General features: G+C 35.4%; 1 protein-coding gene across 1 annotated transcript in view; it reads left to right on the plus strand.

Moving 5' to 3' along the window:
- LOC126368789 (ras-related C3 botulinum toxin substrate 1) overlaps window positions 1–13,706 on the plus strand; it is a 41,459-nt gene that overhangs the window by 16,934 nt on the left and 10,819 nt on the right. The window contains exon 2 of the mRNA XM_050012941.1: window positions 12,582–12,653. Within this exon, the coding sequence (XP_049868898.1) occupies window positions 12,582–12,653 (72 nt within the window). The remainder of the gene's footprint in view (window positions 1–12,581; window positions 12,654–13,706) is intronic.

A 13,706-nucleotide genomic window follows, 5' to 3' on the forward strand; every position in this document is an offset into this window, starting at 1 on the left:
GCGGCAACCATGTTTGTTTTGTTCAAAATACATTCTTAATCGGAAAATAGCCATCTTGCTATTTTTATTGATGATTCGCTCAAAATGCGACTTAATGCTGTTAAAGTATTCGCGTATAGTTTTTATTTCTAGGAAGTTTACGATAATTATAAAGAGATAATTCAGTCTGCGCCTAATAATACTTGACCGACTTCGTGGAACGGAAAAGAATATTCTTTGAAGTATTGTAGTAGAAATAGAGTTAGATAATAATACGTAATCGTTTATCTCGTCACGCTGAGAAGCGCCGGATGTAGTTTTATTTGTTTAAACCGTATCTTTATTTCCTTTTTTTCTTCTTACTTTTATCAGTATCGTCTACGGGCTTTGTAAACGTAATTGTTGTTTTAGGATCTTTTACAGGCCGTGATACTAATACATTTTACTGTTGTCAATTCAATATCAAAACGGCCACGACAACAAGAAATGGAAAATAAACATAAATAAAGCGGGAAGGAATAAAAGCTTTGCTCTCAAAACACAATATGATTGATGACGAGACACGAATCAAAAGGACTCGGTGAATACATAATGAGAACCAACGGGAAATGTCATCGCGACCAAAATACTCGTAGATTGAACGATAGCGGAAAACGCCGTGTCATGCAAATGCATTTACGCGATTACTACGCAAAACTGTAAGCGACTTCAATACGTGTCAGATTGCGTCCAGAAAGTTCTAGACTTTCGGATTCGACATTTGAATGAAATAAATAACTAACCCCGGGGGAAGTAATATGTCTCAGTGTGGTATCAGTATTTGAAGACAATTTTAAAATAAATGATTAGATTGAAAATGGAATATTATGGTTTTGTGTTAGTATGAAACTGCTTAAAAATAGGTAATAATTTAGTAGTCTTTCTAAAGACTTCTTCTGATTTCTTTTTAAAGACGATTATTCTACAAATTTACTGTCTTTAACATTAAATGACCCAGATTCCATTTAAATCGCCCTATTCATTCATCGTCCATAGAATAAGCATGGAATGGGTAGGTAATTATGCAATAAACAGAAATACTGCTAAACAAGTCGGAGTATTTTAAAAGAATGCCGAATTATTTGCATGAATTAAAAGGCAGAAATCGTATTAAAACATGGGGAGACAAGTTCAATAATAATTACGATCTGGAAGCAGCGTTCGGGAAAATTATATCGTAATACCAATTTACTACGTTATACAAAAATATTTTGATATATTTTCCCGTTTCGATGTTTTATTTCCTCCATGCGGAGTTTGATTGGTGTAATATCATAAAACCAAACCACTTAACTTTTAAACTGACGGTTTCGACCTTTAGTTTTATCTTCTTCTTCTATCGTGTGAGTTGTGAGGTGAATTACCAACCTCATCAACCCTGGTGTCAGGGTTATTATTGAGCCGCCAAAGGCCCCTGACATGGCATCAGTAAGTAGTAACCGGGACCAACGGCTTAACGTGCCTTCCGAAGCACGGATCATCTTAGTTTTTGGACAATCAGGTGATCAGCCTGCAATGTCCTAACCAAACTAGGGATCACAAAGTGATTTGTCCCCACCGGGATTCGAACCCGGGACCTCCTGAGCATGAGCCCAACGCGCAACCACTGGACCACGGAGGCCGTTTAGTTTATATCAAAATACTGTATTGAAAATTTTCAGGCTGTTCAAACCTCAGCATACAGGTAGCGTTTCATTTGGAGTAGGCTCCGTAGTTTCTTAAACGGAATGATAGTTTGTATTTTACCCTAGTCATGGGAGTTGTACAGACTTAAACAGGCTTGTTGTTGTTATGCAACCGTAACCGTAACATTTGCGAAATACATCGTTCAGACCAAGACCTGAACCACCAATCGTATTGATGTTATCAAAACATTTGTTCCGAAGTGGAAACACCAGTGATCGCCTCTAGTGCACCAACGGACGGATAAACTGCACGTATTATAGCAAGTGATGATTCATTTCGATTGTGGGAATGTCTTGATTCGGCTCATAAAGTTTGATGTACGATTGCAATGATAATATTAGCTAATATTATCAAGAGAAGTCAAATTTCAAACAGCTTTTGTCGGGCCCAAATGTTGAAAAATATATACTTTGGCAATACAGTTCCAGCTCTTTAACACATAAAAAGTTTCGACCCCGTATTCCTAAAAAGAACTTGAAAGATAAGAGAAACAGAGTTGTCCAGATGGTTCAGAGATTTTATGAAGACGATAGTATTTGTTTCTTTACTTTTAAAATGTTATTTTCTACCTCAATAACTGCTTAACAAGTGATTATGATAAGTGAGTAGCATTCAGTCAAAGGCTGCATAAGAATTTGTTTTAAAGAATCTTCCTTTACCTAATATGGCGAATTACTATAGGAAAGAAGTATTAAATATTCATTATTTTTGTTGCTTATAAGTTATAAGATTGTCTTAATACTCATAGAACTAAAATAATCAGAACGTATAAGCCTAACGTGTTGAGTGTAAGAATTTGATTTGAAGAAATTCATAATTATATGACTGATAATTATAAAAAACAAGCAAAGCAATATTGTGATTTTACAAATATTCGTAAGAAATAAATATAATACTACACACACAACTTAATTCGTATCAACAGTGGCTGCAAGTTGTCTTTGATTACTTGTGGCTCTGCCCACCTCATTTGGGATTACGGGCGTGAGTTTATGTATGTATGTGTACACAACTTAATTAATTACAATATCACTATTGTTCATCAGTCCCTAACTATACCTATCAGTCCCTAGATGCCTAAATTTGCAAATCTCTAAAAATCTCCTAAAATAAGACATAAAGTCGCTGGCCCTTTTAGATAAGACACAATTAATTGATCGCCTATCATGTACACTAACAGGGAATCCAATAACAAATAAAATATAATTAAGACAAATTACTTCCAAAAATGGCCTGTTTTTTGTGAAAGCACCCTAGCAGAGTTGGTGGTGTAAGGAATGAGACAAAAGATCGCGTCATTAGTCGTTTTCCAGTTTAGTCGTTGTTTTAGAGCGTTATTCGAATTATTATTCATTAGTTCATTACTATTTACCTGTCTAACAGTCTCCGTGGTCTAGTGGTTAGAGCGTTAGGCTCACGATCTGGAGGTCCGGCTTCGATTCCCGATGGGGACATTGTCGAAATCACTTTGTGAGACTGTCCTTTGTTTGGTATGGACTTTTCAGGCTTGAATCATGTAAGATGATTCCGTGCTTCGGAGGGCACGTTAAGCCGTTGGTCTCGGCTATTAGCCGTAAAAACACCTCCACGAACCCGCATTGCAGCAGCGTGGTGGAGTATGCTCCATATCCCCTGCGGTTGATTGAGGGGAGGCCTATGCCCAGCAGTGTATGTACGTATTTACCCGACTACGCAAAAAGGAGGGGTATGTGTTTGACCACTTATAATTGGTGTACGCACGATGAAGTTAGTCGTTGTTGTATGCCAATCTGTCCTAAGAGTTTGCTTACTACGGCATATGACCACAGTTATCACCTAAACACCACTATATGGAAGAATTTCAGAGGAATATTTTCTCGTTTGAAAGAAAAAAAAACCAAAATTCAAATTTTTCTTCAAAATTGGCTTAAATAGTTAGCGCTTTTTGAACGTCAAAAATTAAATTACGATTAATTAAAAATTAAATTTAATTATTAATTATAAACTGGCTGTAAAACTATCACCACATCGGAAGCGGTATCGTTGAGGGAAAGACGTGGCCAGAAAACCCCCCAGCACAGGGCCCTACTTCTACTGTTTCATGTTGTAAAGAAAATCATTTATTTCAGAAATAAGTAGGTATACACACAGAATAGAGGAGTGAACAAAATAATTTTAAACCTTATCTCTAAAAAAGGGACATCAGCTCAGCAAAATGTGGTGGCATTCCGACATTGAGTGATTTTCAGCTGCGCCCCAAAAAATACTAAAATATAAAAAATATACTTTTAGTGCGTAATTTTTCGGTAGACGGGTTTTAGTTTTTAAACTTATATTTTTATTTTTTAATACATAAAAACACACACCTATGACCTTTGGAATAGCGTAAACCATATTGATTCTCTAAACCAATTTGTTTTGTGTTAACATAAATGTGATGTATGTCAATTGTGTTATGACTTTGTGATATCAATAAAACCATATCTTTAAAATTCAATGGTACAGTAATTACGTTACTAATATACAATGTCTTATAATATGTGAATTAGGGGCCTTTGGCGACACAATCATAACTCTGACACCAGGCTGAGGCTGGTATTCCACCTCACAACCCACACTATAAGAAGAAGGTACCTATTCAGTTGTTATACTACGAGTAGCGGCAGTATTTTACAGTTACAATTGTTAGGCCACAATACCTTTTTCCGCTAATAAATGACGTAAACAAACAGCAATAAAATTCTATCACGTTCATAATGACGCGTTTTCTGACAAACGGGATACTATTAATAGTTTTTTAGTAACATATGTATGCATAGTCAATCAATACCTACGTTAATTGTATTAAACCAAAAAATCAGTTCCATTTTTGAACAGAATATTATGAAGTTCACTTGGATTATATACACTTGAATCCAGAAGGGTCAAAAATGACACATGCAATTTATTCATGCAAAAAAATCAATATTGCAATTTGACATTTGCGCCTGTAGAAGCAAGTGCGCAATGCAAAGAAATGTCAAATAGCAATATTGCTGGTTTAGATGAATTGCTTTGATGTAGCCTTTTTATTTTTTTTAACCATCTGACCACAAACGCATAATGCTTGAAAAATGAAAATAATTTCGACAAGAGTAGGCCGAGCCGAGACCTATCAGATTTGTCAGTCTAGGTCAAAGGTACTCAGAAAGAACTTGTTCGTGAAGGCTAAGACAAATTAAAGTAAATAACAATTTAATTAACCCTCCTTTCGATTTCGCGGTGGTCGGGTGAAATACCTCTTAATTTGCGGTAAAACGATCTCAGAGAAAAAAAAATAGCATAATGTAGTTTCACAGATAGCAATAAAAGCTTTATTACATGTTTCAAATAAAATAAGCAATAGGCAATTTAGTTTGTAAGTAGGCTCGACCATTATAGACAGCGATACGGCTCACCACCTAACTCGCTGGTCTAACAGAAAGCTCGGTGAAGCGTGGGTACTTAGTTCCTCATGCGAATAATATACTTCTGTCCACTAGGTTTAAGATCATAGGCATTAGAAACAGCTTTTACTCCCTGAGAACATGAATTAAATGCTTTTTACGAGTGTAGTAACGATTCGAGTTGTAGTGACAAAGCGATGAATGATCGCGGTAACTAATTTATTTATACCGCCCGTGTTCTCTCCCGCGGAGTTCCGATTTCGCGACACTACGGTTGGTTAAGACTACTCGTTGAGTTTGTAATGGTACTTTTTTTTTAACGTGACTTATTGTAGATTCCGGAGATGGCATTAACTACTTGGCCGGACAAATGGGGAGCGCTGAAGGCTCTCACCCGGTGCAACGTTTAAGACAGCAGGCCTGAGGGTGCCCAGATAAGCGCGTACCTCGGCTCGATAGCGATAAGAACTGATTCAGGAAAATCGTCGACCACGTCGGCGGGGTCGGTATCGGGGTCCTGCCGGCGGGGTCGGTATTGGGGTCCTAATTATATTTGGTAATGGTACAGACAGTGCATCTACATAGGTACCTTAGGGCCACAAGCGTGTATTGACTGAGTGACGATTTCTCAATTTTGAAATCGGAAATCATTTATTCGCTTAGGACAGGTAGGGGTACAGAGTCACAGTATGGTATAAGTCAGTGTTACAGAATCTCTATCCTGCTAATTATTATTAGCATGCAAATATCAAAATTTTACGAATACTTAAAAACTATAGTAATTAGCCATTCGCGTAATTTACAAGTCATTATTTTAGTGGGTCCGTTTTTTTTTTCACGTATCTTATTGTATACTTTGATGAGCTTCTTGATCCACGTGGTTTCCACGATTTGTGCCCGATTAATGGCATTAGGCTCGTCCCATATTACATGGGCGCTCAACCACGGGACTGCTGTGGCTGTATGATAATATTATATTATGATTTATTCTTCGTTCGTCCTGAAGTTTGGTCCCACATTGACAGATGTTGAAGTCGGTTAAATTGTTTTAATCACTTCTTTACCTACTTGATTGATGGTGTCAAATGAAAAAGTGCTGGAAAGAGTTGAAGAAAAGAGAACCATATTGAAGACTATAGAGAACCGGAGAGGAAATATGATTGGCCACCTGATACGACACGATTCATTTATAACAAACATTATAGAAGGAAAAATTGAAGGGAAGAGAGGAAGGGGTAGACCTAGGATAACATTTATGAAACAAATAAAAGAGAAGGTGCAGGTCGTGTCGTATCGGGAGGTGAAAGTTTTGGCGGGAAGAAGAGAGGAATGGCGGTTACTCCATCGACAAGAGCGCAGCTCTTAAATAGAGAGAGAGAGAGATGATTGTAAAAAATGGTAAGTTTAATCAAAGCAAAATATAAAAAGTATAGGCCGGATAAGGAATATAAAACAGATCGAAGGGAATAAAATGATCAAAATTATATTTAGGGACGAAGGAAGCATATTGTTTGGGACGACCTAGGATGTTTTAATGTGGGACAAAACTCAATGGGACAAACGAAGCATAAATCTAATACGATTAATACTTACAACACATTTTGAATTCGATTCTTGCAGGTGTAGAGTAGACTATCTTACGACGCAAACAGTAGCACGCCAGTTGAAGGGAACACATGTGGCGTTAATGATTAATGACATACCTACACACGCGGTCTTAAGTCCTTTTACTAACTGACAGATTACAATGTTGCTACTTAAAAATAAGCCTTCCTTGAACATTTATTTTCTTTTCTTTATGGCACTGTGGATGAGATTATAAAGTAAAAGCGTTGAAGGTTAGTTTTTCGAACACCGGAAGTCAATGTCATTACCAAATTAAAATTCAAAATATGTTTATTTCAGACATTTATTCACCCATTTTTATTCATTCATCCATCACCGTAAAAAAATAATTTAGAATCTTTTGTATTTTTGCATATATCCAGTTCGAACTTACGTAATTTGGCGACATACATAAGTTTTAACTGGATATTTGCATCATCTGCCTAAGCATTATCCTGGAGATTTGATAGGTCCGGTTTTTTACAGAAGGGAAAACCAGCCCAATAAAGGTTAGGTCACATACCTTTGAAAATGCATTTCTCGGAAATGTGGGTTACCTCGCGATGTTTTTCTTCACCGCTGAGCACGTGATAATCATTTATGATCCAAATATGAATTCGAAAACAAGGTCGACGATCATTGGTTTAGACCTGTGCTGCATTTGAACCAGCGACCTCAAAGTGGGAGGCGAGCGTTCTACCAACTGGGCTACCATCACGGATCCAAAAGAAAAAAGATTCAGGCATATTTTTTCGTTTACGTTAATAAGTTAATAATAACTTCCTGTATTTGAAGATGTACCTTGAAGCGATACAAGGCGCCATACGATGTTTCATAACGGTTATGATTTGGGTAAGTCGTAGATATTGACAAAGGAATCGAACCTTGTCTATAGAGCGACATGAAAATATAGTTATGGAATTGAAATAAAGTATACGGCTCAAAACCACGAAGGTGGCGAATTTCAGGTTTGCAATTTGAGCATACAATGTTAAAAGCAATAGCCAAATAAAGAAGTAGAAATGGTTTATTAGTTATTAAACTTAACATATTTAAAAGGGGCGCGCACAGATTTCAGAATTTTTCAAATTGAAGCGATTTTAAGGTAACTCGGCAGTAAAAATCGTCATTTCGGGAACGTAACTAAATATTTATTTTTAAATATAATATTTACAGAAAGCAGTAAAATATTGTCATTTTTAATTGCATTTTACTATATTTTTTTAAATGTAAATAGAAATTCGCTGAATAAACATGGATATTTATAAAAATTATCAAATTGAAAATTAAAAAGTAGCTAATTTTTTAATTTCAAGCACCAAATTCAAAATATAGCAAAATTTAGATGACTTGAGAAGTAAAATTAGATATTACTATAATAATAACTTTATTATGTTTGTAAGTGCATATTTAAATGTTCAATAATATTTGAAATTAGTATTATAAAGGCAAATAAAAGTAGAGTTCCCGAAAATGCTGTCGTGTTCCCGGAATGACTAAGGTGTTCACTGAATGATGCTGTTGGGATTTTCTTACAGGTAAAGGTATTTTTGAGTAATAAATACGAAAATTTAGTTTTGTGATTTCTTTAATCTTGTTTAGAAATATTATTTGGTATATTATTATAACCAAAAAATATAGAATTCGGAAATTATAAAAAGGAAACTGGTAACAAAACTCTTCTTAATACTTTACTAACTGTTACAATCACAAACTCAACTTTGAATTAGTTTAAACTATGCCTAGCGTATTAATTTTGATCAGTCTTTAATTATAGTCTCATGGAAAATAATCGAATTAAATGTTGCACTTTAAACTACAAAACAACAACAGTACTACAATAAACTTTTTTTTCAATAATAGAATAGCCTCAAGAAAATAAGACAATTAACATTCTCAAATTAGACGTAAAATGGTAATACTCGCTATTCTTTTCAACTTTCAGTGACGGTGTAGGTGTTATCTCTATAATTTGTTCAAATGTCACATAAGATACTAATAACTTGCGATTTCATGCATTGGCGTTTTCCCTTTGTTTTATAGGTATAAGATGAACTATTTTCTTTAAGTTATTTTTTAAGTTTTCTTCTTTTTCTCGTCTTCGTTTCGTTTCATTTTTACTGAAAACATAAGAAATTCTTTGAGTTTTAACAAAATATTTTTTCAAAATTCATATCATATCATCAGAACCCACTACGTCAATCCGGGAACGCGTCATCATCTCCGGGAACGTTCCCTAAATGACTGTTCCCGAAATGACGTTTTCGAAATTTCGCGCTTGTAATTCTGATGGTCGCCGTCTTAGACATATTATTTCAAGGTAATTGTGAAGTAAACAGTTATAATTTTACATAATATTAATTAAGTAACAGTTATTTTAATATGATTTCCTATTTTACCCATTCCCGGAATGACGTATAATTAAGGTACGGTAAAAAATACAAGAACATAATAGTACTTACCACTTAAACTGTTATTTATTTACATACAAAACAAATGTCGCCGGCCTCACAACATTATTGCTCGCTACTAAAGCACACTAGCGCCGCAACTGGCATTCAAGAATAAAAGTTTTCACTACCTAATGCTGTGTTCACGGATATGACGTTTGATTTCTTGGACAAACTATTGACAAGTGCCGTATTTAAAATTATTTTATTTTCTTTATTTTGGCTTTAAGATAATAATTGTTTAGGAAATAAACAAACTCAATTGAACATTGAGAATTTAAAATAAACGATTTTACTATTTGTTAACGTAAGTTGAAGTTGGAATTTTTTGTTTTGGACGCGTTCCCGAAATGACTTTTTACACATATTTATTTTTAAATTATTTAAAATAACTTATTTTTCAAATTATAAATTTTAGGTATACATACATCTAACTGATCTCGATAGTATTCAATTCTTATTTAACGTTATTCATTTGTATATTTTATTTTACGAGCTTCCAAACCAAATTCGCCACCTTCGTGGTTTTGAGCCATACATGAACGCATATTAATTCCCTTCTACCATTCCCACGGTTGGTTAAAGCAACAATAAATGACAATGTATAACAAATCAATTTGTCTTGTGTTCTCAATCCGTGCTAACACACAAATTGGCGCGAAAGGGAGACGAAAGTTGCGTACGCGCGGGTCGGGGGTTATGTGCGGGCAGTCGTCGATCCGTCATTATACGGTGTTAGGGATGGCACTAACGAACTTGATACACAAATAACATAGCGTAAATAATTAAAGGTTTTGACTCTCCATCAACCAAAAAAATGTATAGTAAAAATAATGAAGCATAGCATAAATTTAATAGCCTAAAGACGTCCCACTGCCGGGGCACAGGCCTCCTCTTAATCAACCAAAAATGATTTTTCTTTTTTGATGTGACTTACTTTTCCGTTTGCCTCAGATGATGGCATTAACTACTTACGGGGCAAGTCAAGCAATTTTTTTGACGTGACTTAGTGTAGATTTGCCGCAGATGGCATTAACTACTTGGCCGGAAATGGGAAGCGTTGAGGGCTCTCACCCGGTAGAAAATCAACCAAAGGGAGTAGTAAAATAATACAGTTTTTATTATCATAATAAAAACGAGTGTTTATTTTCGTTCGTAAACTTAACCTAACCAAAGTTATTAACTTACATAATTATAACTAGAACATGGGCGTCTATTCTATAAAATTAAATGGGTTATGTCGGTTGTCACCTTATGTCAATCCTATACATTTTTATCGCTGTCACCGTCAATTATCATAATTCGCGGCTGAATTTGCAAACTGACGTATCTGCAATTCTTTGCTAAAATAGTTTGTGTCATATTGCCAATAGCAAAAGGTGCAAATCAGATTCGTGAGAAAATTCAGATACGTCTGTTTGCGACATCAGTGACGAATTGTTTGCAACTTGGCCAAGGCTTCGGTTCTTACTATGTATGTCTGTTCAAACCCCGCGTAGCGAATTCGTAGCGAATTAGCTAAGCACCCACGTACTCAATAACAGTGCTATTTACATCGACATTTCCATAATCTGCTATGTTCAGCCCTGGGAGTATCTGACAGGATGTCGTCCTCAACGCGATACGAGGTTAGAATATGGTATGGCGATATCATGCGGCCAAGTGGAATAGCACTCTGACCCCCAAACGTGCAGAGATTCCGACGACATTGTAACTCGGACGGGTAATTCACTAATTATAGAAGTATTATGTTGTATAATATAATTCGATGCAATTTATCTTTTAGTTTACTAGATATTAGATTACGCGGTCTGAGCGCTAATGCTCTTAGCATAGTTACTTGCAGTGATGCGGTTAAGTTAATTATTCGTGGAAGCAAACTATTAAGTATGTATTTGCGGTTTTATGACTCAATATTATCGAAACTTAGGTGTATTTAAGTAACATTTTATAGTTTTCTTTTTCGTGGTTTGTATTTTCAATTATAAATTCAATAATGATATAATTAATCAGATTTTAATATTTAAATACATAAAATAAATAGGATTTTTAAGAAAAAAGAAGATAAATATTTATTCGCAAAAAGCATAATTTCACATTGTTTAAGGGTAATTAATTAATTAATAGCTCAGCAAATGCCATAGTCTAGCTACAGCTGGGTGCTGATAATCAGCGCCTAGCTATATCGCGGCGGTCATATTACGGGGTTGTTATCGTCAAGTTGCGCGCGATATGCATGGTAGTTGTTGTATAGTTCAAGTTATCGCATCCTTCATCCTTAGCCTGTGCGTGCTTAAGTGCTAGTTAGGTTGTATTTTTTAGGTCAGAAAGTGATGTCTCTATCTATTGTTAATGGGCTAGTTTCCAACTAGTCAAATCAGATACTTTTACTAAACGTCAAAACACGAAATTACTATGGAGTATGTAAGCAACCCGTGATGTCGTAGCAAAACGTGATAAAATGTCGTACTTATTATTTCCTTTTTTATTTATTAAAATTTAAATAAAAAAAAAGGTTAAGTAAATAAGAAAAAAGAAAACGTTTTTTGACACCTTTAGATCTGTCTTTATTTAGTAATCAGAATTTTATAATTCGTCTATGACCTAGGAAACTACTCAATAGATAGGACACTCCATAAATAAAATTTTACAGTGGGCCGCCTAACTTGTAAGTGCGAGCGATACAGACAGTTCGTACGCTCTCCTTTACTCCTTGGCCGCTTACGGCCATTCAAGACTAAAGTAAAACCCACAGAGGGGGTGAGGTAGGCGCCCGATACGAATTAGTGCGGGGCGGAGAGTTACCGTTCTGTACAAAGTATCCTTCTTTTTTCTATGTTACAAGCTCAGTGTTATGATATCATAGTGGATTGCAAATTCGCATGTGGATTAAGTTGTCTGTCATTCCTTCTGTTTGTAGTACGGTCATACATGAGCAGAGCAATATTATGTACCCACTTTAGAACCATGTCGCATTATCATATTTGACATTTAGTGAGAGTGAGACAAGGTACTTAAGTGTATATTAATACGCATAACCGTAAATGGATTGCGTTCATATTATTAATATTCTTATTACCATAAATAGCCTATATACATACCACTGTCGGGCACAGGATTCCCCTCAGTCAACCACGGGGGTTTGGAGCATACTCCACCAGTGCGGGTTGGTGAAGGTCTTTGGGCTATTAACCCGGGATCAACGGCTTAACGTGCGTTCTTACATTTAATGATGGAATATTTTGTATTGTGTCAATGTTGTTTTTTTTTTTCAATTTGTGTCAATAAAGAAACTGTTGTAGTGTTTGATTTTCTAAATTTAGAGTATAAATAGTAGTCACAATCCGTGATACCAGGCCAGACGGTTGTCGCTCGAGGCTTAATACTTTCATAGTTAACCTTCCTTCTTTGTCTGCAGTGCCGTCGGTAAAACATGTTTGCTCATCAGCTACACGACAAACGCCTTCCCCGGGGAGTACATTCCTACAGTGTAAGTATCTTAAATATCACGAAAATACACTACACTTCTCATCAAAAAAAAAAGAAAAACCTCGCAAATTTATGTATCGTAATTAATCTCAGAAAAATATTAAATACGAATTAAAAATAAACGTATTTTTACAGTGGGTTTAAAAACCTTAAGTTTGTAATTCTTAATTAAAGATGTTCCAAATTTTAATTCAAAAATTAGCTCGTGATTTGTTGACAACATTCAGAAGTGTTTCGATTTTTTGGTTGAGAAGTATAGTTTCAAAACTAAAATCACTCGCATTATAACTCTAAGAGAATCTTTGCCTTTGTTTCGAGATGTATTTTTTTTAGATTTGTCTCGGTAACATTATACTACCTGCCGAACAAATAGGGAGCGCTGGGGAGCGATGGCGCTCACCTAGTACGCAGTTTTGCCAACAAGCCTGAGGGTGCCCAGAAAAATTAATAAGAGCGATAAAGTTGGGACAATCAATGATAACGATGATAGATATATAGGTAAGGGATAAAAAAGAAAGGTCTATACTCTGCAATGGAAACTACATGCTCTTATAACACTTAAGCGTATGAAAACAGTACACAATTCATAAAAAATAAAGTTGCATTGGATGTCAAAATAAATATAACAAAATAACATATCCCGGTTACAAGTCAGCTCGGGAATAATCCCCCAGACTTACAAAAGGGATTTAAGGCGAAGTTCTGTCTCGTATGAGTCGAGTAAGAACGCAGACAAATAAATATTGGCATGAGAAAGAAAACAAAGAAGATATGATTCGCTTTATGAATCTTTTATGGTTTATACCATTGTAAGAGCCTGGACACACTACAGACTTTATATACCTACTATTAAACAGAACGTCTACTTAAGCAAAGTACAAGTTTCGTGATTATATTTATAAATTGCATTTTACAATAGCTTCAATGCGCGCTATGAGTTAGTACAGCAGCCAGTGTTGTGACGTTCATTAGCATAGTCGAGGTTAGGACGATCGATTCTGTTCTATCTAACAGTAGATAAATTAACGGCTATCGTTTGGATTGCGATAAAATG

This window comes from Pectinophora gossypiella, chromosome 8 (genome assembly GCF_024362695.1).
Source record: "Pectinophora gossypiella chromosome 8, ilPecGoss1.1, whole genome shotgun sequence".
Taxonomy (NCBI): Eukaryota; Metazoa; Arthropoda; class Insecta; order Lepidoptera; family Gelechiidae; genus Pectinophora; species Pectinophora gossypiella.